Genomic DNA, 27,765 nt, shown 5'->3' on the forward strand with positions numbered 1-27,765 from the left:
GGGTTGGGCTGGGAGAGGTGCAGTGCAGGACAGGGGGCTTCATCAGACACCCAGCGACTGCTTGCACGTGGGAGAAAACACTGCTGGTGCTCAGCATGAGCATCCAGGGGCTCCACCAGAGGTACAGAGGAGGGCAGGAGTGGGATTCGGCAGTGCTGGGGAATTTGCAGCTCAGGACTGCAGGGCACAGGCTGGGAGCTCCATGCAGGGAGGGGATCTGGGACTATTCCAGGGCAGAGGGACATCAACACAGTTTCTGAACAGCAAAGGCTAATGCCAGCACAGCCCAGGAGCGTGCAGCGGGGGAGTAGGCTGGGAAAGCAGGAATGAAAACCTCAATGTGTTTTCGTGAGCAGTGGAGGACGGCACAAAAAGCAACATTTTGACTGCAAATGGAAGTGAAGGGCAGGGGAGGGATGCTGTGGACTGAAATACCTCAGCCAACCTGCATGGAGAGCAGCCTGTGTGGAGCAGAACAAGTGACAGCCCAGGCGGGTAGAGGGGAGCTCCCATTCACTCCTGAGACCACGACAATGGTGGGAGCACGGCGGGCTGCTGCACGTTCAGCTGCAAGGCCTTTTCCCTGTACAAGCCACGCTTCAACTGCTCAAGGCGAGTTCCCACCGCTCTGGGGCTGGCAGGGAGAGCTGGCAGGCTCCCAGGCCTGGCTCAGGGCCCACGCAGGCGATGCTGGTGCAGGGGAGGCACGACTCAGCTTCCAAGCCCTCTCTGCTGGGGGTCCTGGCCAGCATCGCTCTGCCCCCGCTGCCCGGCAGGCTCTCACGCTCACCTCGTACTCCTGGGAGAACTTCAGCCCGTCGTTGGCTTTCAGCCTGTCGATGTTGTCGGCGAGGTCCGTCACAGGGATGGGGGGGTGGTCACGCATGCCTGGGAGCGAGACAAGGAGGGAGGAGGGAGAGGAAAACGGTTATGGCTCTGCACGGCGGAGGAAGGCTGGACAGCAGAATGCGCAGAGCGAACCCGAGAGGTGGGTGCAAGGCGGACACGTGTGACGATGTGAAGCGCTGGGCGGGATGGATGGGGGGGTCGGCGAGGTCGCACGGCATGCTGCACGGACCGGTGAAACAAAAAGAAAGGTGATGTGCAGAATGTGCATGACCGGGTGAGCATGCTCGGACAGTACAGCCACCGGGCACACAGGGCAGGCCACGCAGCGGGCAGGGGCTCGGGCAAGCCCCTGGCAGGAACGGGCCAAGAAGACGCCATCAATGCGCTTCCCAGGCTCCTGCACGGGCTGAAGTTGGACACACCGATGCTCTCTCTGCCAAGGGCTGAGGCTGATCCTCTTGCTTACCCCTAACAATAGCATTAGCCAACGAGAAACTCGCCCAGACCTGCACCAGAAGACATCTCTGCAGTGTATGTGCACAGCTTTTCGGGTAGGTAAATGCTGTGCCAGCCCCTGGGGAGCTGGATGAAGATGGGAAAGGTCCCATAGAGGAACAGCTGCTTTCCTGGTTGGAGACTGCATGCCTTTTGGAGAGCTGAGGAGCAGTTCTGCTCACAACTGCATAACATCATACTTTTCAGTGATGGTCCAGAGGCAGGGCCAGCTGCAGGTCCCAAAATCCAGCTCCATTGGGCTGGCTCATGCAAGGTACCATATGCAGCGATGTGCCCTACAGCAGCTTCTGCCCATGGCAGAAGTCTTGCTCTGTCTAAAACAGGGATGTGCAGTATGGCTCACCCTGGGCACAGCCCAAGCCCTTCCCAGGGGGGAGGCCTGAAGGAGGGGATCCTGTAGGTCCTGCACAGGGAAAAGGTACTCTGGGGGTATGCACGTGGGATTGGGAGGAGCCCTACTGGAGCCCTGGGATTCAGGGCTCAACCATTGCAACCTCTTACTCAGAAGCGGAGATGGTGAACTGGCAGGAACGTGGTTGTGAAACAACCCATCTAAAGCCTGGCTCATCCATATCCCAAGGCTCATGACTCCATTGGCTGCTCTGTGGGTTTACCAGAAACCCCACGTGGGTAATAATGATTATTAATAGGCTAAGGCTGTTGATTCACACCCAGGGAGACAGGCTGGAGCATGGCCAGGAGCTGCTCAATCACTCAGGAGCCAGAATGCTGCCACAGATGGCAATGATGGGCTGCTGAGGTGATAGAGCAGTTCCCAGGCTGAGTATGTGCATTTTACACAGTGGTGACAAGTCACTAGTAACATGGAAGTGTTACACCACAGGTGCTGCACAGCTGGGCTCCTCACACGTCTACCACAACCACTTGACATCACTGCATACAGGCAAGACCCAATCCAACGTACGCTTGTCCTTCTATCACTTGACAGTGCAGAGCCATCCATGAATGGCCCGAGAGCACATGGACAGATGGAGAAGGAAAGATCCCTCTCCTGCCTTGTGCTGAGATCCTCCTGCAAATGGTCCTCTGTTCCCCACTTCACCCATCAGGATCCCTGAGGTAGCTGAGCAGGCCCACCAAGACGGTTCTCTGATTTCTGCACAATTTGCTCATTGGTGCCAGAGCCAGAGCTCTGTAGCTCAGGAGCAGCCTTTGCAGTGCAGGGCTGTTACTAATGAGCAACGGATCGAGGAGAATGGTGTGGGACCAAGGCAGAAGTGTGGGGCTGGAAGAAGAGAGAGGCTGGAACACAGCCACAGTACGTGCTTATCCCAGTGTGGTCACATATGAAGTACAACAGAGCCGTGGACCACAGCAGCCCTGCAGAACCCTCATCTCTGCTGAGAAATACATGGGGTCTCGCTGGGACTTTGGCGCCACCCCTGCCATGTATGACAACTGCATGACAGTTCAGGTAAGATCAGCATCCCTTGGCATCCGTTCTGCCTAACTGTGGACGGGCAATCCAGCCTCCGAAGCCTGAGGTAGGAGGAGAGCGTGTTCAACCACTGGGCTGCAGAGCACCCTTCAATTTGTCCATCAGGGGTTTTTAGCTGGCCACTCTCTCCAGAATGGCCATGGTTATCTGTCCCCACGCAGGGCCAGCTGCAGGCCTGGTGCCACGGCAGAGCCTGGCATGCCCCTGTGAGGGGGCAGGCGGCCTGGGAGCAGGTGAAGGGCTGCTGCAGGAGTGTCCTGGCAGCCCAGCGCCCGGGGCCTTCCCTTCTGCATGGTGCTGTAGTGAGCTGCTGTAGTGCCGTGCAAACAGGACTTGGGATTGGCCCCACACGTCATGTCAGAAAGTGGAATCACTGGCGTTCTACAGTCTGCTGCGAGTGAGGGTGACCTTCATGACATTGAAACAAAAATTACAGAGACGAGAGAAAAAGGGAAAGAAAAAGCAAAAGGTGTCAAAAGATAAATACAGGAGTTAAAACTAACTTGAGGTATTCGGGCAACTGGGGACACTGGCACCTGCAAAGAAAAGAAACGGGGCAAGAACAGAAATCCCATTAGCCTTTAGTCATCATTGCAGAGGTTCAGAAATGGAAAGACAAAGAGATGAAGATGCAGAGAAAAGCACCATCTGCCACAGCACCGGGAGCCTCTCTCCTGCCCAGGACCGGCTGCCTGAGCCCGGGGGCTGCTCCGGCCAGCACCATCCCCTGATACTGACAAAGACGTGGAGCTGGAGGTACTTGCAGGGAAGTGAAAACACAGATCTTCACCTAACACCAAGAGCTACACTTCTCACTGCACACCACTGCCTGTGGACCGGTGCCCAAGGGGAGCCAGCGAGGGCAGGTGATGGCAGGTGCAGGGGACATCAGTGCTGCTCGGTGGCCAGGAGGACTGCACTCAGCCCTGAAACCTCTACTCAGTGCCCCTGAGCCTCCAGCTCGCTTGCAACTCATCAGCAGCACAACTCAGCCTCATTTCATGGTGTACTGGGACGCTGCCGGCCCCGTATCCTTTCAGCGACTTGGCACAGTGGTACGTTAGTACAGGGAGGCCAACGATGGGGGAAATAACCCTCGTCTGAAGTAAAAACCACAAAAATGAGAAAGCTTAATATTTAATAACAGTAGCCTAATTAATGATGCATTAAACAAGTTTTCCCTGCTCAGCACACTCCAGCAGGGAGACCCGCCACTGAAGCGTGCAGGGCTGGTGGCCAGCACCTCCTGTCAGTGCATCTACACAGCACCGCCTCGACCTCAGGCGGGTGACAGAGGCAACAGCATGGGCCCACTGGGCTCAGTGGTTTTCATGCTGCTTCACTAATGAGGACAGGCTCATCAGGAGGTGGAACAGTCATTTCTAGCTGCACAACACCCACTTCCGCCCTGCAGAGCCTCACAAGTGGTGCCAGAGGGGGAGGAGGACACAGTGCTGTCACTTGGTGGGGAGTGTTGGCTTCCCAGCTGCTGTTTCTCATGAACTGGGTACTTTGGTTTGATTTTACCTCTCCAGAGAGCTCTGTGAGCTTTCTGAATGAGCCAGAATCTTTGGTGTATCCTTAGACACAGGGGGGAAAGGATTATTTCTCAGATCCCTCTTCTCTCTGATGGTAGCTCTTGACCCTTCCTACAGCTCTAGCAAGGGATGCCCTTGTTGCCAACACACCGATCTCTTATTGGAGATGGGAGCTGATGCAAGCCTGACCTGTCAAACTCCTCCATGGAATGTAAAGCACAAGCTTACAGCGAAGATGATTCTTGTGTCTCTGGGCACTGGAGACATGCCACAGAGGCCTTTCCCCACACACACGGTGTCCTGGAGCTCCTCAAGAAGCTGCATGCTTTTGCTGTGTGTGACTCCCCCCACTCCCTAGTGCTGCTCCCAGTGATCTGCCTGTTTGGATGTTCTTCCTCTAGTGCAGGTGCCTCCCTTGCTCCCCACAGTATTCCTCCCATGCTGTAGCACCACACTGGTCTGTGTTGGGGCCAACTAATGGGCCAGGTTGGCTGGTAACTGCCAGGCTGTCAACTGCATCCTACCCGTGAGATCTGCCTTTGGTTCTGTCTGGGACCAAAGCCCACCCCGCATCTGAGCCAGAGCACTGTGAGCAGCAACAGGATAGGCTGCTCCTACCCTCCCTCCCAGACACTGCAGGTTTACATCAGGAGATGGTCCCTTCAAAACTCTGCTGTTAGATGAAAGCTCTTAGATGAATGAGCAGCAGGAGGAAAAGGAAAGTAGGTTATAGACCAGGAGGAGCTGCAAGTTAGAAGAGAGCTGTATGTGCCTCATTTATTGCTGAATTGCTCACTCCATCACAAAAGTGCAAGTGCTCCCCCACTTCATCGAGGACTTGGGACTCTCTGAAAGCCTCGAAGTGAGCTGGGGTGAGCCTGTCGCTGCTCGCTACAGTGACAGGTACTGTGCTTCTGGTGCCATCAGAGACATACAGACAAAAAGCAGCAGCATGAGACCTTTCTGTGGTGGGAAGGAGAGCTGCCTCTGTGGGCTGGCAAACTACCTACACCCCAAGGCACCACAGGCCAGCGCAGGCATGACGAGATGCTCTGCAGCCAGCAGTCGCACGCAGAAGGCAATGGCTGTTGCTGAGCTATCATCCTCTGTACTGAGACCACTGTGACCAGCAGCGCCCTACCACTGGGCCACAGCACTGACTGGGGAGCTTCTCTTCACCCTTAGCTGAGCAGAGCAGGAGAGGTGGCACACCAAAGATCTTGGGACAAAGCTGCTGGGACAACCCCAGCAGTACAAGCCTCTCTGTACCTCCTGATCCTCCCAGATGAAGCCCCTGGGGTCAGCACTGCACCGGGGGGTGCTCAGCACTGAATCTCAGCCTGAACCAAGCCAGTGCAGCAGCCAGGAACAACACAGGTATATGTACACTTGCGAGCTCTCCCAGCTCTGCCCGGGGGTTCCTCCCGGCTCAGGACAACTGCAGCGACCTTCACATAATGTCTGACACACACAACACATGAGGCTGTCCCCGTCCAGGCTCCCCAAGCCTTGTGTGCCTGCAGCAACAGGGTCGGGGAGAAGGATTTGCAGACCAGAACGTGGACGTTTGGATATCCTTGGTCTAAGCCCCCTCTGTGCCACTGTGACTGAGAATGTGCAGAGCTGCTGGGGGGCAGGACTGCAACTCCTTCTCTGGCATGGGGACCTGGCAAAGGGGAACCGGAGGAGGTGGGGTACAAGGGGCTTAAGCTGCTCCTTACCTGGAGTCTGGTAGTTGAGCCGCCTCATCTCAACTGGGTCAGAAGAGTGGGCCAAGAGCGAGTCCTTCAGGCCGATAGAGTGCTCATCCTTGGAAGAGGGGGAGTGTGCCCTTTTCCTATGGACAGAGACAAGCAGGTGAGCTCTGGCAAAGACCAGCATGAACACCCCAGGAAGGAGGTTGGGTCCCTGCGCCTCAGCTCCCCTGGGGCTCTGGGCAAGTCACATCCTCTTCCATGCTTCCAGTTTCCCATCTATGAAACAGGAAGGATTGTATTTAAACGATGGCAGAAGTTTGATTAGTGAGGCACTTTGAAATGTGATATCCTGCATTATATTTATTAGAGAAGAATCAGATAGATGCAAGACGTTGTTTCTTCTTATTCTCTCTAGGAACTATTTCCTGTAGTGGAAGGATATAATAAAATTTTTTTTCAAGTATTAGAAATATTTAAATATAGAATGCTGCAATATAATAGTGTAAAGGCTCTTCAGGGTGTGTTTTATTGGGCCATTAATACATGTCTTGAATGGTTGAAGGCACCCAAGGCGTGTATTAATGGAACAATAAAATACACTGTTGTCTCTTCGTGCTATATTTATGCCTCAAGCAATGCCACCACCTCAGGCTCCTGCTGGTATTCACAGGCAAAGCTGGGACAGATCCAATCAAAAAGTGGACAAGTGAATATTAAGGAAAAACTAATATTGCAAGAAGGTTTTCTAGTGATTCTCCAAGTCCCACCTGTTGCTCTGTACTACGACTGTACCCATGCAGGAGAGAGGGGTGCTGGGCAGGGGCAGGACTGCAGTATTCTCTTCTGAGTCCGTGCTGACCCTGATGCTTTGCCCATGTGCTGAGCATGCAGCAATACACAAAGACTGTCTTTTGGCTACAGCCCCAAAACAGATTTTGCCTGATGGTGAACCCCTCCCCTGACCTGATGTTTCTGGAAAAGAGGGAGCTGCAGCACTGCTAGTCTGCTGCATAGATGCCAGCACATTTACCATCCCACGAATTGTGACAGCCAGTCTCTGCCTGATACCCTCTCTTGTGAGGCGTTTCGAAGCACCCCAAAGGGCTGCCAGGCTCTGCACAGAGATGGCTGCACCCCTGGATGGTGGGGACCCTGAGCCACACAGCATCAGAAACCCTCTGCCCTGGCAGTTCCACAGGGAGCTGTGCATGCTGCGCCAGCACTACTGAGAGGCAACTAGGGAAAAACTCATGTGTGAATCACGAGTGAAACTTGTGTTCCCTCTGGGTCCCAGGCTGTGAGCAAACTCCATCTGCAGCCCTGGCTACACCAAACACTGGAGTTGTTCAGTGGGGAGGGCCAGCTTGTGAGCCTTACACTGCCCTGAGTGATCTCAACATCTCGGAAGCCTTCTAGCTGCCTGGGCTGAGACAAAAGAGCTGAAGGACTGAGAGCTTTGAGAGAAAGAAAGGAAAATACATGGCAAACAAATAAAGCAGTGTTTCTTCTCTCAGGAGCACAGTGGGATGTACCATGTGCTACTGTGTGCCAGTCCCTGAGCAAAGTGGCCCAGCTTTTCTGGGGAGTGGGCACAGCACGTATTTAGTATTTGTCTCTCTCATTATCCTAGTCAGGGCAAGTGCTAAACAAACCTCCCAAGCTATCCACTGCTACTGGGCTTCCCTGCATTCCCACTGCAGATCTGACACGTGGATTTGCTGCACAGACCTTTGGGAGGAAATGCCTCCAGAGAGAAGCTGGACAGCAAGAAACTGCAGGATAACGCAGCATCACCCTGAGTGCACGGGTGGTGCTGGAAGGGGATATGCTGCTGCAGCACGGGCTGGGACACAGCAGGGGCTTGCATGTCAGGTCTCAGCACCGAGGGCTGGTACTGCTTCCCTGCCCTCCAAACATACCAGACTCTGGGACAAAGCAGAGCTAAGCCAAGCTGGGCACAGGTACAGAAATCCCCCCTGGGCCAGCACACACTTCATTTCTCACAATTGCCTGGTATTCCCTCAAAGCTTCCTCATTATAAACTGCAAGAACACACCTGCATTCTCGACTGAACAGCTCTCAGTCTGAAGTGACTGAGAAAACAAAGAAACACCTATAACTGCTGGTGCTGTTGTTTTTTTTTTTTTGTTTTTAATTTAATTGCAAAAACAATCTGGGAAGAGCTGTGAGAGGCTGACAATTGCAAGGGAGCTCCTACCTACCAGGAAACAAAGTCTCTGTAAACCCCCAGGGCTGGCACGCCCCACGCTCCAAAAACTAAAGATGCCCCTCACTAGCTTCAGACTTGATTTTTAAAAAGGGAAATAGACTCAAAATATATCAGAACAAGAAGAAAAAATGGGTTCCTACCTTTCTTGTTTACTAGATCCAGGGAAGAGCAGAAACGGAAGAAAGGAGATGATCACTGACACAGAAAGGCACTGACTGCACATGCACAGCAGAGCTCCATTTAATCAGACAACAAAGCCAGCTCCCTTCCCCGAGCTACAGATACATATGTAAATGGAGAGTCCAGGAGGAGCAGAACCTCCGAGCTGAGCTGATAGAGAATGACCTACTGTAATTGAACAGGCTACCCGAACACATGCAAATGCAACCTGTGGCTCCTCGGGAGGACTAACAATCATCTCTCACCACAGCTACAGCTCTAGCAGGACTGCTCTGCTACGCAGAAGCAGGTGGTTGCTTCAGCAGGGAGCACAGAGTGCTGATGGTCCTGATCCTTCAGTCAGGACTGAGACACCTCAAGAAGAGAGCTCCTACTCTGCTTTCAGCCTGTCACATCCATACCCTGTTCCCACCATCACAACAGTGGTGCCCAGTCAAAATTTGCAGCAGTGGGGGCACCTGCCAGACATCAAGCAAGCAATTTCCACAGAAAACCAGTACTGCAGATATCCCCAAGGCTGCAAATGCAAGCTGTGAGACCAGAGAGAGATCTGACTGGCTTTAGGGACAAAGCTGCACTCCTCTGTTGCACTGCTCACACATTTTCAGAATCCACAGCAGCTCTGTGTCCTGGGGCTGGTATTAATTACCTTCTGCTCTCTTTAAAGCAGCCTTCTGCTGTGCCAGATAGACTTTCCTTCTTCCCATGACCACCAAAGACTGTCTGTCAGAGCACCCCATATCTGAAGGCTACAAGGAGGGTTTTGAAGGTGCCACCACCTGTAGTGCTCATGTCATAACTGCTACGTCTGGGACTGGATCTCACCTTTTGAAGAGAAGTATGGCAATGACAATGATGATGATTAATATCACAGCCAGGACGGGTCCCATCACCCACAGCATCTCCGGTTCATCCTGCTGCTTTGCTGAAGCCACTTCCATTACGATCTCGTCCGAGTAGGGGCTGGCTGCATATCTCTTCTGAACAGCACCAGCAGGAGGAGGAGAGAAAAGCAAGTGTCCATTATGCTAAAGCAACAGCTGCATCCCTGAAATGTCGAGGTTTCCCCTTTTCTCTGGCTAGCATGGAATGGTCATGCTTCTCAAACCCCAGCAGCACACCATGGGATCCTCCCTCCCTTGGCATCAGTGGAGGTCATGCTGTGGAAACAGTCTCTTCCTGGTGTGAAACATACCCAGTGCCAGCAGCTTTCTGGCTAGCAGACCTGGCCTCGAGGTGCCAAACTGGAGCAGCCCCGCTAAGAGCCACTTGCCAGCCCTGGATTCTCTTGGAGCCAAATCACAAGCTTTTGAATCCCAACCAATTGCACAGTGGGGCTGGCTGCCGATTCCCGAGTGGTTTATAATACCTGCTGTGCTGATATCAACACATCTCTCCAGGACAGGGCTATATTAGGAAAACCCCTGCTGGGCTAGGCGGGTTTCTTAAAGGAATGAAATGACAGGAACATTTTCTACCTGATGTCTCAGCCCTGATAAACAGACCTTGGAAAGGGGCTCATGCTCACAGGTTCCTTCCCAGAGACTTTTGCAATCTGGCAGCCCGGTGATTTATAACCCAGAGGGACAGCTTTCTAGCCCCACCAGAAAGACAAAATTAGCAGATACCCAAATGCTTCCTTCAGAAAAATGACATTGCACCTGGCTTGTTGTGCTCCTGTTGCTAAGGCTCATGGAGCTGTGTTGTCCCTCAGCCTTGCTGGGTCAGAAGGGTTAAATGCTGCAAAAAGAAATCTTTTCTCCCTATTAGAGAGGGCCAGAGCTCGATCAGTTCCATGCCTGTAGCTTTTGAGCAGCACTTGCTGCCCAGCATTAGGGAGCCAGAGATGCTCTGCTCCTGCCACAGAAAGTTTCGGTCACTGAAGAGGTGCCTGTGGATCTATAAATCGCCGGCTCCAAGGTTGAAATTTAAACATGCACTTGATGTCTGTGTGCATACGAGGAGAAGAAAGGGAAAAATCAAGCCTGCTGGTGTCACACAAATGCACATCTTGATCCCCTCTCACAGGTGCCCTTGATCCCAGCCAGCCTGGTTTCAAACACGCACGGAGCACAACAAACGCTCTTATCGGTAACATCCTTCTGGCAGCACGCACAGATGCAGCATCTCTGCTCTCTCCTCAGATTTACCAGTGTTCAGAGGTACCACTGGCTGCATTAGGAGTGTCAGGAGTAGTTGCTACTTTGTCTGTGAAACTTTTCAACCCTAATAAGACCCTGTTTCAATGGCCCCTAATGAGACCCTGTTTCAATGGCCCCAAAATAGCTGCTGGCTCCTGGTTCAACTCTGTTACTAGAGAAAGTCAGTGCAGGATCACTGCAACCCACTGGCCTGTTCCTACACCTCCTTGTCTAGTTCAAACAAGGCAGGGAGTCAGCAACAGCTCTGTCTGAGCACGGCAGGGGCAAGAAGGTGCTAGGCTGGTGGTGAGAGGATGAGGCAGAAAGCTTGGGGCTTCCTTTTGTATGGGCAAGTGGCTGCTCTGGGAGGAAGGCATGTGGGCTTTGCCAGTGACAAGCTGCATTAGGTGGGGGCAAGGAGTGTGCAGCAAGGTAACACGTGTGTCCATCTTCAGAGCTTTGCACAAGGGGCAGATCATATTTTTGCGGACATGACTTGGAGATACCTCCTTCCAGGAGAAGACAGAAGGAAGAGATCAGAAGGACTGCTATCTCAGCAGCATTTCCAAAGGCAGATGAAGTGCAGGTGCCCCTGCTCTCAGAGATGGTGTTTCATCCACACTCCCCTGTGCCTTTGAAGAATGGCAATGTTACACTCGCCTGTTGACAATAGAGCCATGACAAGCAATTTAAGAGGGTCTGAGTAGGGGAGACAGTGCACAGCCTTGGACAGAGCACCTCCTGCTTCACACGAAAATGGGTGTGATGCAGTGGGGGATGCAGAAAGGTGGTCTCTAGGAGCAGGGTGTAAAAGCTCCGCTGGCTGGTAGTTCACTGGAGGGCTGTGGCAGATCTACGCTAGGGAGGAGGCGATGATGATAGTCTTGAGATCAATGAGATAATGTCATCTCTTCTTAACAAGGATTGCCAGGACAACACATCCCAAGGCCTCTGCCTTACCTTGCAGTTAATCTGTGACTCTCCTTCCCTCACCGGTGTGGACATCTTGCTACGAGAACACGTGAGCTGGATGAGTAATGAAGAACTTCACCAGCCCTAATGAGCCATTACAAGCAAACAAGGCTGAGGAAGGAAGCCACAGCTTGGAAGCCGACCAAAGGATTCTGTGCATCTCTATTATTTCCATCATTTACACACTGGCGCTGCTGCCACCACCCCTCCTGCCCTCCCTGTTTACAGCTGGACACTGATGCACAGGTCTCGCTGTGCTGCTCCCGGCTTATTGCACCAGCTACTCCCTTCCTCCTCACGTGCCCAGGCCCCGTGTGCTCGGCAACACGATGCTGATGAAGGCATGGCTCATTTGCCTCCAGCAAGGAGACACAAAGGAACAAGAATCTCTATGCAGGAGGTGAGTGTGGAGCTTTGCCCTGCTGACAATCCAGCATGATGGGAGGCACTTGCTTCTCCAGACATCACCTGGAAGTGAGATTCTGGCCAGAGAAGGGCCTGTGAAGGCAGGTTTGCAGGGGAAGCATCCTGTTCACCGCAGCAGCCACTGTGCGGGGTAGGATTTCAGAGGGCTATTGTCCACAGTCACGTACTAGAACCAAAACAGAACAAGAACCTATCCTATCCCAATCATGCATCAAGTTCTGCTCTGGGCACAGCCCAGCAAGCCACAACTGAGCTGGTGTAGAACACAAGTGTTGACACTGCCCTCCACTCTCATCTGTTATGTCAAACGTACGTGCCATTTCCCTCCAAAAACACCATCTATCAAGTCAACTCCCACGTCCGCCTCAGCTTGTCGAGACCAGCTATGCAGCCTCACTCTCCTCCCTTCAAAGAAAACTCCATCATCCCGGCGTGCAGTAATTGTTCATCCTGCCTGCACTGAGCCCACCTCAGCTCTGCTAGGAAAGGCTGTGCCCCCCCAGCAGAAAGTCCTTACCGTGTCTCCATCCTCCAGTGAGGCCAGCACGAAGCAGCGATAGCTCAGGTCTTGAGACAGGGGCTTGTTGTAGAAACCTTTGTAGTTCTTCTCGTCCCCCAAGGTGAAGGTCTCGGGCAGCACATCCACTTGAGCAGCAATGTAGGGCTTGAGTCTGTCTGCTTGGCGTCGCTGGCGCCTGCTCTGACTCCCCTGGCTTATGGCCTCCAGCAGCTGGGGACAAACAAGGTGCATCACTATTGCTTCGCCCAGTGTGACACCGCCTTACACTGTTACCTTACCGGTTGTAGGACTCAGCAGGGTGGAAGGGAAGGGAGGAGATGATACTGGTTTTGACTTGGATGTGGTGGTACAAAGTAATCAGGGGATGCATAATCTGTATAGGCAAAGCTGAGGCATCCATCTGCAGGCCCTTGCTGTAAGCACCTCTGCCAGCAGCTCAGCTTTGGGAGAGTCCTGAGCCCCGGGATGCTGATGTGGTGAACATCAGGGCTGAGACAGCCTGGCTGTGCCTGGCATCCCGAGTTACTGCATCCCAACAGCCCGTGAGTGAACCAGGCCACGTTCTGTGGCCCAAATATTGGTATGGGCAGCAACTCACGCTCTCAGTGGACACTGGACATGAGTTACAGCTGATGTGTAAGGAACAAGTGACATTTGCTGTGTCTCTCCTTCTGCCTGCGTCTTGCTATTTCACCTGCTGCTGGGTTGTGTGCAGAGTTCTGTGTAAATCACACCCAATGATAACAGATTTCATGGGATGTTCAGAGTAAAAATGGCAAATTTCATAGTCAGCCACAAATTCATGCAAAAGGATATGAACACACAAAAATTCAATTACACTGCTAAGAAAGGCTCTCAGATGTTTAAAGATGTTTTTCTAATGAATAAAACCGAGTATCAGGCTTGGAACAGAAATTCTAATTTAAAATGAAGGAGGAGGCATGAAATACATTTCACACACGGCTGTATCAGTGCAGCACTGTCAGGGCAGACAGGGAATGTCAGTGGGGCTGGGGACAGTGATGTGCACACAAAGCCACGCTGCTGAGCGCAGCTCACCCCTTCTGAGAAGGAAAAGCTGGGTAAGGCTCCCTCCCCTCAACAGCCTGTGCTTCTCCTCTTATGAATACTTACGCTGGAGCAATTTAGTTGCAGCTTGTCATTGCAATATCACCAATAAAAAACAGATTAAGGAAAAAAAAAGGATGGTGCAATCTCAGTTTCACAGGTATCCCTGTAACTGCATGGGAGGAAAAGGTGGAGAGATAATCATTGGACTGTGGAGTTTGCACCTTACACACGTCTCCTGTGCCTTGGCAAAGTCTTTGGGGCACAAAGCACAGCTGTACGTGTGTGAAACCACAGGGGTGCAGCTGTGACCAAGGCTGCTGGATGCTACTGCCACCTACGCCTGGATCACACACCCTGGAAGGCTGTGCTGAAAGAAATGCTAGGCTTGCAAAGTTCAGACCCTGAAAAATTAGAAAATTAATATTGCCCTTGCAAAATTAATTCAGCTGTCTTACATATGTGCATTGTGTTGCAATCCTTGACTGTGTGGTCACACACTGTCTTCTCCGTAACTCCCCTGCCTTGTTCAATACACAGGACAGACAGTGCTTAATCAAAGAGCTGCTATTCCATATTTTGCTTTCTCCTTTGCATTATGCAGCCCAAGGCCTTGTTTATTGCTTACGATTCAAACCCAGCGCTGAAGACAAAATTAATAATTTCCTTGTGGGCTTTTCTATGGTGCTGATCACCACAATATTACAAGTGCTTCAAAAACATCAATGGTCTTATCTTCTGAGCACCTATACGAGGTGAGATGAAAGTGATTATCCTCATTTTACAGGTGGAGAACAGAGACATGGGGACATTAATGTAAAAATCATCCACTAATTTTGAACATCAAATTGAAAAGACATCGGCTTGTTTTGTTTTAAAGAAAATTTAACAATTTTTTTATAGCACTGGCTGCATCCAGCAGAGCGCCTATTGACTTTCTCTGCAGCTGGGGATGCTTATGCTTTGCAAATGAGGCTCCAGGATCTCAAACTAAGTACTCCCAAAAAAACCAGAACACACAAGACAGTGGCTGCTAAGGAAAAATTTTGGTTTAAATCATTTGCCCAGGACTGGGTCAAACACAGAGACAGAAACCAGGTCTCTTGATAGCTTTCAACCACCTAAAGCACAAACCCAAATCCTCCTTTATCATCCCAGACTTCTATTTCTTGTGACATCTCCAAGCTTCTGCAATGAAATGATGCAGGAGACCTACAGATGATGGTTCTCCACTGCACAATTGGGCTTCATGCTCAGAACAGACCCACTCATACCCAGTGTGAGCTGCAACCCCATGGAAAAGACTGTGCAATTAAAGATTAATGATAAGCAAGGGCTGACTTACAGCTTCTAACAGCACAAGTTCTAAGTGCCTCAAGGTTACAACTTTGTTCTCTTAACAGACCCTTCTGTGTCTGATTTCCTGGAATTTTCCCTTATCACTTTGGGGTGGGTGGTGTGTGTGGGGAAGGAGCCCACAAATCCCTTGTGTGGGGCCCTCCTGAAACCCGTACATGTCCTGTGCTCCTGGTGATTCCTGCCCAGAACAAGCTGCATCTTGGGGTGAAGGGGTTGGTGAATGCTGGAACCTTTAACAAGCAAGTGTGAAGGGAGCTTTGCAGGGTTTGTTACACAATAGGGTAAACTCTTTACCCAAACTGTGGGCTTAGGTCCTATCCAGAGAGGGTAAAGCCTCCTGACAGAACAGCTGAATAAACTGAAAACAACAGCTTTCTCTCTTAGCCTGTTTCCAAAATCAGGACAGTTGCTTCAGCTGAAAAAGGCTGCACAGAGTGTTCAATCCAAGACAGGATCTGTCCTGGTCAAAACTCTGAGACACTTGAGTGTGGTGTCCTGACGGGGCACATTCGGGGAGGTGGCTCCTCCCTTGCTTGACTCCAGCCTCCTTCCCACATGCTGTCACCAGCCAAGAAAGGCTGAGTGGGAACCACACGTCCCAGAGCTCCTCATCTCTGATGTGCAGCCTGCACCTATGTCACTCCACCCCTGCCGCTGCCAGGAGGCCTGGGCACAGCGTGCTGGGCCACGTGGGAGCCACTTCCATTACAGCAGCTGCTACTTCCCTACCTGGTCCAGCTCCATCTCATCAGGCGTCCGCCACCGAGCAGTTGGGTTGCTGGTGCTCTGATCCGCTGGCACAACCACGATGTAGTACCACCTGGGGAGGAAGGACAGCATGAGCATTGGGCCCTACCTAAGTCATCTCTCTGGCAGGTCACTGAGTCACACGTGCCATGTGCCTCCCCAGGATGACCTGCTCCTCTCCCTGCCCTCTAAGCAGCAAAAAGGTTCAGTAAGGAAGAGGCTGCTTTTCCAGCTGCACCAGAATAGAGAATACTCCCGTTAGCACTCATTAGGTTAATGAAGATCTACAGACTGTGCTCCAGAGGGTGGTGTAGGAGCTGTGAGAAGGACATTTATATAATCGGATTGTAGCAAGAACCCTGGGGGAATTGTGCTTCAGCACAAGGATACCACAGTAACAAATAAGACTTCCACAAACTCGCTTTTTTAATCTCCTTGAGGCTTTAGGCATTATTTATTTAAAGGATATTATACAGTGTCAGAGAAAGTCCCTCCTGATCCTCAGCTCTGTTTTTACTGGTAGCATCTGGAGTATACCCACCAGGGTGAGGGCAAACTGTCAGAGAATTGTCTTAATTTTATTGCACATAAATATTTGCTCAGAAAGAGCCAGCTGTGTGATCCCATATTATGGGCAAATGCCTAGCTCTGTACCTGGAAATTCACTCCCAGGGTTACAAACCCCACAGGTTAGCAGAGGTCTGCCCTGCCCTTTTTTTGCCATCGCTTGCCTCCCCACCCTTCCTTTTCCACCCAGGCACATCACCTACCTAACTGGCACAGTGGTCTGGACTTTGGGAAGGGTGAGAGTGAATTTTCCTTCCTGTATGTACTTGTTTGTGGCGATGGGTTTGCTTTGCAAGACGTCAGGAGCGGTGCGGATTGAGACGAGGTGCTGGAGCCCCCCAGCACTGCTCCCACGATTCATTAGCACGAAAGAATAGTCCGTGTCTGGCTGGAGGTCACTTATGAGTTTCTTCATCGAGTGGCCGTCCACCTCCACACTCTGGCTATTGTACAGGATCTGAAACAGGAAAAGGACACGCTCATGCAGCCGACAGCTGCTGATGAAAACCCACACTCAAAATAGCAGCGTTAGAGACGACAATTTGGCTCTGGGCCCTCCCTCAGGTGGTTCGGCTTCTGTGTGCTTCGTAAACAGCCATAAATCTTTAGTTAAAGGGGAGCAACCCCCAGCAGAGGGTTGAGCTGTGTTCCCTGTGCCTTGCAGCGATGGAGCAGAGAGGGTCATCTCAGCGAAGCCTGGGTGGCTGGCGCCAGTGGAGAGGCTGGCGGTGCCACACGCACTGCTTCGCGGGGCCGGTTCGGGGGAGGGACACAGATGGCCGCGCTGTGCCCTCGCAGGGAGATGAATGGGTCTTTGTTTCTTGCCTCGTAAGGCTACAACACACAATATGCTTTTGGTGTCAAATCCCATCCGCTTGAAGTCGGTGCCACTCCCGTGCCTACCAGCTGATGCCTGATTGAATAGCTAATGCAGAGCATCCCCCTCCCAGCAAGGTGACCGGAGGGGGGCCACACGCCTCACTGATGATCTGACAAATCCTGCACGGGGCTCACAAATTGGTACCCGAAACAGCAGCTCTGCAGGTGTGACACCACGTTGCCATGACAACAGATGCTGGTGCTACACTAGCTGTGGGCAGGAGATCGGCGCTCATTTTCTTTGCTGGGCTTGCAGTGAGAGGCTGCTAGGCAGACGCTGGTGGCCTAGGGCTGCCCCCACCCCCTCAATTTCCCCCTTGGGCCTGCTGGCCCTTCAGCTAATGATGTTTTCTCACCTCCCAGCAGCTCCTCCCCAGGGCACAGCAGCCATGGGCACTGCTGTACTACCTACACCAAACAGCCCATCTGCCCTAGGAACCTCAATCCAAATCCCACTGGAAATCCCAGGTACAGGAATCCCCCCAGTACCCTGAAAACCTGTGTGCTGCCTCTGCAAAGCCAGATACTCTGACAGTTCCCAGAAACAAACATGCTGTAGAGAACTGGAGAGACCAGAGGTTGTACCCCAGCTTTGACAAACCAGCATGTTTCCTTCCACTGGGCGACTGCCCAGCATGGCTGGGGAGTGCTGGATTCCTGATAGCAGTGCAGAGACACAGCATGCCAAAAACTGGCAGTGGAAGAGCTGCAGCATGTTAAACCATGGCAGCTATTACGTGCCACTGGCAAAACCCACAGTGTTGTTTCAAACAGCAGCCTTGAGAGAGAGAAGACAGTTCTGTGGAAGAAAAATTACTTGAAGTAAACCAGATTTTTCACCAGCTGAGCCTGCTGTTCAGGCTGAGACAGGCAGCAAGGGAGGGACCAAACTTTCCTTCCAAGTCACCTTTTTAGCAGGTGGTGGAAATCTGCAGAATGCTGCTGGCTCACTGGGACAAGGGCAGCTGATTAGCACTGCTCTAGTATTTAGTGCTGGGGCTGGGAGGGGGAGGGAAGCTCTGGAAAGAGATGTGAAGGACAGCAGAGCACAGGGACCAGCCCAGGCCTGGAATCCGCAGCTCTGCTTTGTGTTATCCAAACAGTGATACCCATAGCACACTTCAAATCCCTGCCAGGTCACTTTGCAAGGAGGCTGGGACAGTAAAAGAGCCACAGCTCTTTTTTTTTTGCTGCTGAGGAGAGACTCCCAACAGGTAACAGAGCAGCAGTGAGGAGCCAGCAACTGAGGAGATGCAATCAGTCTTGTTTGCTGACATGCTTCAATCTTCAGGGAAGAACTGCAAAAATAAGTACCAAGTAGTAAAATACCAGAGGTTTGCAGCCACAAAGCCCGTGCTGGCTGCCCTGTGTGCAGGAAAGGCTGTCAAAGGTAGGATGGCTGGAGGGACTTGCTCTCTGCTCTGACTCCTCTTAAGATCTTGTTTTCTCCTGGGCTTTAATCCCTTTCTCCGAAGACATGCACATCAGATGGGTGCAAAAGTGAGTGCAAAAAGCTAAAATGAGGAAACGCTTCTCACAGGGCAGGAATATCAGACACTTGGTTGGCAGGTTTCACCCTGTTCTGCCACAGAATTAGGCACAACAAAAGCAGGAGCACCAGACTTGAAGGCATCTTAGCAGTTTTACTGTCTGTCTCAGCACCACCCCTTGCAACGATACTGCAATAGCACAGGTCCAGATAGTCCTGATGAGAGCAAGTCGGGCTTGTCCTGAGGGGACATCGCTTCACGTGCTCCAACACATAAACCTCCATCGTCAGGAGCTATGCTGGAAAGATGCAAAGCCCACAATGGCTTCTGCTGCCTCTCATTATGATGTCTTCCCTAACAAAGGTATCCCCAACTGCTTCTGTGTGCTCTAGGTAAGACACCCACCAGCTGTCCGCACAAGGCACCTGCTGGGGACAGAGCTGTTCTTCTGTGACAAAGGGAGGCAGAAGAGACAGTCAGGTACTTGGGTTCAGAGTTTCCCTGCTCACTCTGAGCTGAAAAAGGCCAGGACACAGTCCTTGATTCACTCTTGACACCAGTTGATGATTTTTACTGCCATGCACAGAAATTTGTGTCTGAAGATAGTGAAATTGGCACATGGGATGCTTTCTTGAAGCATTCACTGCCACCCCCCCTCTTTTCACAGCTTCCATAGCAGTTCTACGCTCCTTTACCTGCCATAACACATTGTCTTCTCAAATGTTATGCACCATTAGTTAAGACCTCTACACAAACCTTACAATAATCTAAGGGCTCAGAAAGAGTCATCCGTGTGCAGCTGAAGATGCCCGGGAGCTCAAGCAGGAATGTTATTTAGAGATTGCATCATGGCCCACTGGTAACTACTTAAGTCAGCAGCAAATTTGGCCCAAGGGCTCTAAACTGCCAAACGTCGCTGACTAGCCCGTGGATTGCTGTAAAATGTCATTTGTGCTGCTCTTACTCACAAGAGAAGATCTGCAAAGCTAGGTGGGTCCAAATGTCACTGCTAAAAGTCTGCTGCTTGATTTCAAGGCATAAAAAAGATGAAAGGACACTTTGTGTACAACACTGGAAAAGATAATTACTCAATGGAGAAGTAGATGGGGTTGCCTTTTTTGGGGGCAGGAATAATTACTGCTTTCCATGGGATATACTGTGAGAAAGCTCTGCCCAGCATTCTCAGGGGTTATTTCTGAACCTGTACCATAGTAATTTTCAAAAGGCAATGTTCCTTCTCCCCATCCTTGTGGTGCTGCCTTCTGTTTTGCTCTTAAGTTGAAGAATGTGTCTCAGGAAAGTGTAGTTTCCCCAAGGAGAAAGTTGTATCTAACTTGCACTTTCCATGCAAGCTCCAGAACAGCTTTCAGCAAGCACACTGGAACAGAACAGGAATAGTGCCTCTGGTCCATCACAACTCTGGGCAACGTTTTACAAGGAATTTATCTCCTAGACCAGAAGAAGCTGTGAAAATTCCCTAAAGAGAACTCAAACCTTCATTATTGATTTGGTAGCAATGAAAATACCTAAGGTCTTGGTTCATCCCCTATAAAAAACCCAGCACCAGTCCTGCCCGTGCCTCGCTATTCAGTCAGAACAATATCTACTTTAATTAAATCTGTTAAAGTAGAATATGACACCCTTTGGGACATAGATTTAGCATGAGACTGTTTATCAAGTGTAGATAATACTAATTGTTCCCATGGAGATTTATCTGCTACGCTAGTTACAGTATTAGGCTCTGGCCTCAGCATCCCATGTGCCTGAATTAGAGGAGAGAGGTGAACCTTGTTTATAAAAATACAGTGTCCTGAAGGTTAAGGATTTCTTTCAAGTAGCACAGTCAGCGACCTGGAGCTGGCCCTCTTAGCTCCTGGCCTTGACTCCTGCGTTTCTGCAAGTCTGGGAATACTAATGGAAAGAAGACACTATTAGAGAAATATCCTTGTAACGCTCTCGTTTGCATGACTGCTCTTCAGTTAGCAAGTGGCTAATGCCATCTGCTCCTGTGTCATCCGAGGGTTAACCCGCAGCAGGGGCAGACCCTGAGTCACTGTCTGTGTAAGCAAGGCAGTTAAGAGGCTGAGACAGGCATCAGCACTATGCTGCTGGCCCCTGGCTACCTCTGACCACTCCACCATCCTCCCGTGGTGGTAATGCTCCAAAGGTCACACTGTCCCTTTCCAGCACCACGCTGTCAGACAGACGTGGGCTTTGTGCCACAAGGATAAGGCAAGATGAAGCAGACTGGTTCTTCAGCAGAGTACAAAGTAACAGGGATCTGCAAAGTTCCTTGCGGCCAGATATCTCAACACTGATCCTAATGCACCCTACATCTGGGAAAGCTTTGACTACCACAAGGTCTTCACAAAAGTCTGGTTCAGCTAAACTCTGTGTGTTAACAAGTATGTGCTATTGATCATGGTAATTCAGCTTCAGGATTTAAACAAGGAGAGTTAGTAACAAGGAAGTAACTTTGATGTGGATGCAGCTCAAGACCTTCCCCTCATTCTCCTGGACATGCCTCCTCCCCACCCCAAGCTCAGGCAGGACTTGCATTTGCTCTTTAGGCACAGCATGGTCTGTGTGAAAGGAGAAGGCAAGTCATGCTGCTCCCACCCTTGGCCACCAGACTTGCTGAAGACTACATGAAAGAGTGTCCTTGGTGATGTGACATACTGGTCTTGTTTCTGAAGGGAGAGAAGCTGCACTGAAATCTGCAGACATTTCCACCACACTTAAGTCTTTTACCCACATCACTGATCCACACTGGAGGACAACCCAGAGCAGCAAGACATTGGGTCATCAGTGTTGTCTGCAGCCTGGTAGATGACACCACCTCCAGAACTGTGCTGAAGAAAAAAGAGCAGCAGGCATTCCTGCAGAGTTGCTTCTGCACTGACACATCTTGGGCTGCTCGCACCTGTAACACTTTCTGGAAGGGTGATGATGCTTCTCTCCTTCACTCCTGGAGATTATGCATCTGCCCTGATACTCTGAAGTAACTTGTAAAGGCAATCCAGACGTTTGAGACAGGATGCTTTGCAGGAGGAGTCATTCTTGGTTTGATTCACTGGCTGGTTTTCAGACCACTTTGTCACTGTGATCTCTTGCAATTAAATCACATTTCTAACTTTTCACGCTTCAGCTGTGAGTCAGGCATCAGGACAAGCTTGTGCGACCACTGTCACGGAGCTGCGATGGCCAGCCTGGACAGCAGGCCTCAGCAGCAGGCCTCAGCTGAGCGAGGCCAAGTCACAGGACACTTGAGAAAGCTCGTGGGGGAGTGGAGCACTGATTGGGACTACATGAACAACCACTGCGACTGCTCGTGGGAACAGCATCAGTAATTTGGGGTACCCACCAGTTCCCATTTCCCTTTGAAAAGGCAAGTAATTCAGGGGCACTACCAACGGAGGAGTGGGTACGTGGCCAAAGTTGCTATGGTCAAGGTGGGCTTCTAGTTGGATGGTGAGAAGCCAGAAAGATGTATTTACATTATATTTACATTATTCACTTCTGTTTTCTTACCATGAGCCAAGTGCTTACTGGCTATTCCGTAACTGATTAAGAGAGAGAGAAATCAACAAAACTAGACCTTCTGGCCTAAGAAGAGCCAAAGGAGGGAAAACAAGCAGCAGTGTGCTCTACTGTGTGCCATGGTTCATGTGCCAGTGCTCAAAAGCAAGAATGGTCACCTAAGCTGGGCTGAGAGATCTGAGCTCCACAAGACTCCAGGCCAGTGAGCAACATGCCCATGCTTTGCTGGTCTCTTGTCTGATAGCCTGAAACCTTCACGTGACAGGTCAAGATGCTGTTTCCTGCTGTCCTGCTCACTGCCACAGGTGGAGGTCCCTGTCCTCTGCATCCCACCCTTACCTTGAAAGGCACTGCAGATTTATAGGAGTCAGGCACTTCCCAGCTCAGCAAGACAGATGTTTTCATGACGGCATTGACGCGGAAGTTCTTAGCAAACACTGAAATGAAAAACAAGATATTTGAGCACTGTAAGGCCAAGTCAGGAGGGAGCCAGGCAGCAACTCTGCTCCAAGTCTCCCTTTGTCTAACTCAGCAGCAGAGGTCAAAGAGTTCAGCTACAGCAGAGAAGTGAGAGATGAGGAGAAAAGAGCAGCAGCCTTTTACCATGTCTCCTGTCTCCAGCGGAGTTTGGCTTTTTGACTATACTTTCCAGCATCACAGAAAGGAAGTTGTAGGCTGAACTGTAGCCTTCCTCTCTCCCCCCTCCACTCACACTCTCCTGGCCCTTTGCTGTGATCAAAGAACAGTGGTGCTCAGGTACTGGATCTGCAGATGATCCTACCCAGCCGCCTGCTCCTGTTCAAGCAAGAACCTTTCATGTACAGATAAAACAGCAAAGTGTGCCTGTGGAGCGACAAAAGCAATTAAGCTACCACCAACGCCCCTCTCCCCCAAATGGCAGCTTTAAGGAAACCTTCACTGAGCCTCCCCTCGCTGAAGTAGTTTTAGACTAGGGAGCCACACAGTACCTGATCTCATTAGTCAGAGCAAAGGGGAGCGTAGCCTCATGAACCGAAGCAAAGGTCCCTGTCCTGGAGGCAGAGCTTGCTGTTAGGGCTTGTTAGAGGATCACTTACCTTGCTCAACAGGCATGGTCCGGGACTGGATGCTGGGGCTGAGCGGCCCAACCCCCTTATTGGTGCGGGCCCTCACTTTGATGTCGTAAGTGGTATCAGGCTTCAAATTCATCAAAGTGATACTTGTGTCCTTGGTGATGTTAACCAGGTCCTGCTGGCTATTGATGTCCCTGTATACCACTGTGTAGTTGACGATCTTGCCGTTTCTTTCTGCCAAAACCGGGGGGTCCCACGCAACTTCTGTGGTGGAGGTGGTGAGACCCACCACGCGCAGGTTCTGTGGAAAGCCGCTTGGCACGTCTTCCGCAGTGGTGATCTCCTTCTCAAACTCCTCTCCTGGGCCAGCTCTGTTCTTGGCAGACAATTTGAAGAGGTATGTGGCCCCCTTGTGCAGATTGGTCACGGTGTAGTGATGGTCTCTCTTCCCGAAGTCTATCGTGTTCATCTTTTCCTCATCAAGACGTCTGTACTGCAGCCGGTAACCCAGCAGCTCCCCTACCATCTCCTTGGGTGGGTGCCACTGGATGAGGGCTGTGTTCATGGCTGTCGTGCTAATCATCATGGTGGGCTTCCCCGGGACTGCAACATAAACACACAATGACCATCTATAGCCTGGGAGGAGGGGAAGGAAGAACCGCTTCTGTGCTGCTCGCTCCATGAGGATTGAGGAAAGTGGGAAAGTTCAGACAACAGGGTGAAGAGGACGACAGACAATTCACATGGATAGAGGCAGACCGACCCGAATCCGGTGGTGAGGGAAGCTGGAGCCAGCCAGCTCTTGGCTGCCATTCTCCCACGTGCTGCCATCTAAACAGGCAATAAATTCAGCCATATCCAGCCCCCAAATTCATCCCCTTTTACAGGAAACGTTTAAGGCACCTCAAAGCACCATATTTATCTCAGAGAAGATCTGAATCCCGTCCTCCCCATCAGTGGTCTTCAGACACTTCAGCTAGCGCCCAGCACCAGGCCACGCTGGCCACGGCGCACTGCACCACAACAGACACACGGAAGCCCAAGTCCAGCGCCCTGATCTGTCTGGAGGCAGACAAATTTCATCCTGAAACCTTGCAGTTTTACCATCTGCAGAGGCAGCGAGCGGAGCTGGGCGGGCTGTTTGCCATCAGAATACATTTTGGTTTGGCTGATGAGCAGATTCGTGATGTCAGTGTCGATGTGAGAGGTGAACACAAGCGTTCCACAGGATTTTTGCTTATGCTGCACAAGTCAAGGGGCGTTGCCGTCACTGGTTAGAAACTGATGGCTTTAAATTGATGGTTTAATACCTTGATCTCCTTCAGTTAAAAAAGGATGTGTCTTCACTTCACATCAGCTCAGATTTGTAAACAAATTAACTGATAGGGAAGATACTCAGAATCAAAGGGATGGGGCCATTGATATGAAAACGAAAATGGGATTGTAGCCAAACCTAGTCAAATATCCTTGCATAGTTTTGAAATGTAGGAGCCCACAAGAGAAAAACGTTTCTGACAGAATTATGCCCCGATTCTGCCATCAGAGGGCGATACCAACACTCCCCTTTGAGGTCAAGCCTGCAGATGAGCCTGTACAAAGGCAGCTCTGGGGGTGGTTTTGTAGGTATTTAAGAGATACAATTACATCTCCACTGCCAGTGCCATCCTCCTTGCACTCATAATACAATGTCTAACAGCAGCTAGCATTAAGGGACACATTATTTTCGAAGCTGATTCTGAATATTAACTTTAAATGTGCATCATAACATGGGAAGACCCACTGTGGTTTGCAGTGCAACACTGGGATGTTTAGGAAGCTCTTCCTGTTTATAGGACAGCTGTAGCAATTTGATGAACAGAGCATACATCATGGCGAGGCACAAGGGAGACAGCATTTGAGATTGTGACAGTGGAAACTACCTCTGGAGCTCCCCATATGCAGTGAGGAGGAGATGGCAAGCTGTTCCTTGTTTAAAAGCACCAGGAACAAACGCTCTTGGTTTGCACAAGCTGCATTCCCATAATAACAAGTGGTAAGTACTGTTCCTGCGGCTGGTGTGTGAGGAAGCAGCGAGACTGTCAGTTGTAGGACAAGTCTAGTGGGTGGAAATCGAGGACAAGACAATGTCAACTAGTTGGTGTCACTGCCAATGGCAAGCTTGACCGCATCCGGAGGAAAGCACCTGATGAACTCCTGGGTGCCCCCGCTCCAGGCTGAGGGTCCTGTGTTGTACTAGGCACAGGGTACAAGTCTCTCCTGAGAGAGCAGAACCAAGCTGGCTGGGATCACCAGGACCTAGCAGTTGTGTCCGCAGCACTCCCACGGCAGGATCTGTTGTACTCCATATTTTACCATAGCACTAGGAGCAGCCAGGCTCAGCTATGTAAGCCTGGGGAGGCAGCAGTAGCAGCTATGCGAGCCCTGGGGAGGTCAGGGGGAGATGAGAAGCATCCCTGAGGAGCCAGGGGCCATCCCAGGCGGCACTGCAGTCACCGCATGAAGCAAGAAAGGGCACTCGCCTACCGGAACAAGGTGAGGACAGGCCATGACTCCAAAGCAGAGGGAGAGCCTGGACTTCCAGGCTTCCTCTTCCCAGGTCTCTGGACTATGCAGATGAGCTCAGACCCATGAGCTTCATTGCTCTCTCAGGGGCCCTGGGAGTGTCTGTCCATCAGTTTGCTGCACTTTGCTCAGATGATCCAGTGACAAAGCCTGTAATTAAGGGCTGGAGATCACAAGAGTCTGTACCTCTGCAGCGTCTCCAGCCCTGTCGCTTCCTTCTGTACAGGTGCCTTGACCATACTCCCCCCATGCACCCCTTGGGAGGTTTTACCACCACCCCTACGAGGCTGCAGCATCTGCTGCCCACACTCACCTGCCCCCGTGGTGGTGATGACTTTCGGTTTGCTGCGGGCACCATCTCCTTTGGTGGTGTAGGCAGCGACTGTGACGGAGTAGGTGGTTTCCGGCAGCAGGCCTCCAATGACTGTCTCCTGGGAGAGCATCCACGAGGCAGAGAAAGAGGCAAACAAGAAGAGCAAACAGCTGTTACTGGAGTGAGCAAAAAGAGGGCACTGGGGTGTCTCCAACAGTAACGCACCGACACACTTGCTGGCTCACACTCATGCATCACTCTCCAGCACACGTCTTGCACAGAGGCAGCAAACAGCAACCACTCACTCCAACACCTGCCTGCCCATCTTCAACTCCTGCCCCTAACGCTTGGCCTTTCCAGGGACCCACCAGCAACCTGCATCAGCAACTGTGCTCTTCCTCAGCTCCTGCCACAGATCTGAACATCTGCTCCAGACATGGTCCTGCGTGAAGCCAGAGCCACCCTGCCACAGCAAGACTGACAGCAAGAGGACTGCAGAGCTGTGATCTGGAGCAAAAGCCAGTTCAGCTAGCTGTGGTAATCTCCTGGGGGCTAATTTGGAGATTTTTAAAGTTGTCTCTTGCAACAGAACCGCAGGGAGCACGGAGAGGCAACGCAGGGGCGGACGGCCCCAGGCAGGGAGCACCTGCAGCACTACAGCATCGCGTTCACCCTCCCCGCCCTCATGGCTGCGGGGATGGGACAAGGTCAGTCCAAGACTCTGGCAAGACCTGGAGGGAAAACCCTGCACTCTGGGAGGTCTGGGAGGAGGGCAGACTCAGCAGGGTACTAGCACCCTCACAGGATCTGGATTCCTCTGGGCAGGAGGAGGGCATGGCTCTGCACTTCAGCTTGGGATCAAAGAGGGGAACATTGCTCCTCCCTCCTGGCCTCCAGCAGCAACATGGCTCGTGCCAAGCCCGGCTGGCCAGGCCTGCAAATGAGCGAGCACCGTGAGCAGCAGCTCCCAGCAGCTCTCTGTGAGATCAGGGCAGGTACGCTGGAACTGCGTTCATCTGTGGGTGCTATGGGACTGGTGACATTAGCACTAATAACCCATCACATCAGGGAACAAGACACAGCCAGGCTGGAGAAGGGTTGAGGAGGCTTTTGTAAGGAGGCAGAGGCTCAGGGTTGGATATTTATCCTTTCAGACAAGGAGAAGAGCAGAGATGGAGAGAGTTAAGCTCGAGTCGCTGAGGACAGGCAGCGTGGGCACTGTTAAAGGCTGCTCCAGGGCTCTGATCTCTGCCCAAGGGGATCCCTGCCAGCTTCAGGGGTACGAGGGGTGCTGGTGGTTGCTCTCAGAGCACAGTCAGTCTCCCATCACTCACTCACTCACACAAACACCCACACTATTAAACCTGCTGATTTCCAGTAATTGCTGCTGGTTCAGGTTACCTGCCCAGGCTTACTCATCAAAATCACCGTGTTACCATCGCGGAACCAGCCAGCCCAGAGAAAAAAATCAACAAGCACCAACAAGAACCCCGCCAAAATCACCGTGTGAACCAGAGTCCAACCCCAACTCCGCCCCTGCAGCAGATCGTGCGTGCGGGTGAGTGGACGCGCACTCCGATCGGTGCCAATGGACCCGCGGGGGAAGCTCTCACACAAAACCTGCAGACTCTGAACATCCCAAGAGAATTCGCTCCTCCCA

The 27,765-nt window shown here is 51.5% G+C and overlaps 1 protein-coding gene across 1 annotated transcript in view; it reads right to left on the reverse strand.

The window, feature by feature from the left end:
• PTPRF (protein tyrosine phosphatase receptor type F) overlaps positions 1-27,765 on the reverse strand; it is a gene marked incomplete at both ends in the record, with an annotated part of 250,710 nt that overhangs the window by 24,769 nt on the left and 198,176 nt on the right. The window contains 9 exons of the mRNA XM_084266106.1: positions 791-888; positions 6,084-6,199; positions 9,295-9,449; positions 12,526-12,738; positions 15,685-15,775; positions 16,473-16,726; positions 22,518-22,615; positions 23,255-23,833; positions 26,106-26,223. Of these exons, the coding sequence (XP_084122232.1) occupies positions 791-888; positions 6,084-6,199; positions 9,295-9,449; positions 12,526-12,738; positions 15,685-15,775; positions 16,473-16,726; positions 22,518-22,615; positions 23,255-23,833; positions 26,106-26,223 (1,722 nt within the window). The remainder of the gene's footprint in view (positions 1-790; positions 889-6,083; positions 6,200-9,294; positions 9,450-12,525; positions 12,739-15,684; positions 15,776-16,472; positions 16,727-22,517; positions 22,616-23,254; positions 23,834-26,105; positions 26,224-27,765) is intronic.

Source organism: Gallinula chloropus, assembly GCF_964237585.1.
Source record: "Gallinula chloropus genome assembly, chromosome: 6".
NCBI classification, from domain to species: Eukaryota; Metazoa; Chordata; class Aves; order Gruiformes; family Rallidae; genus Gallinula; species Gallinula chloropus.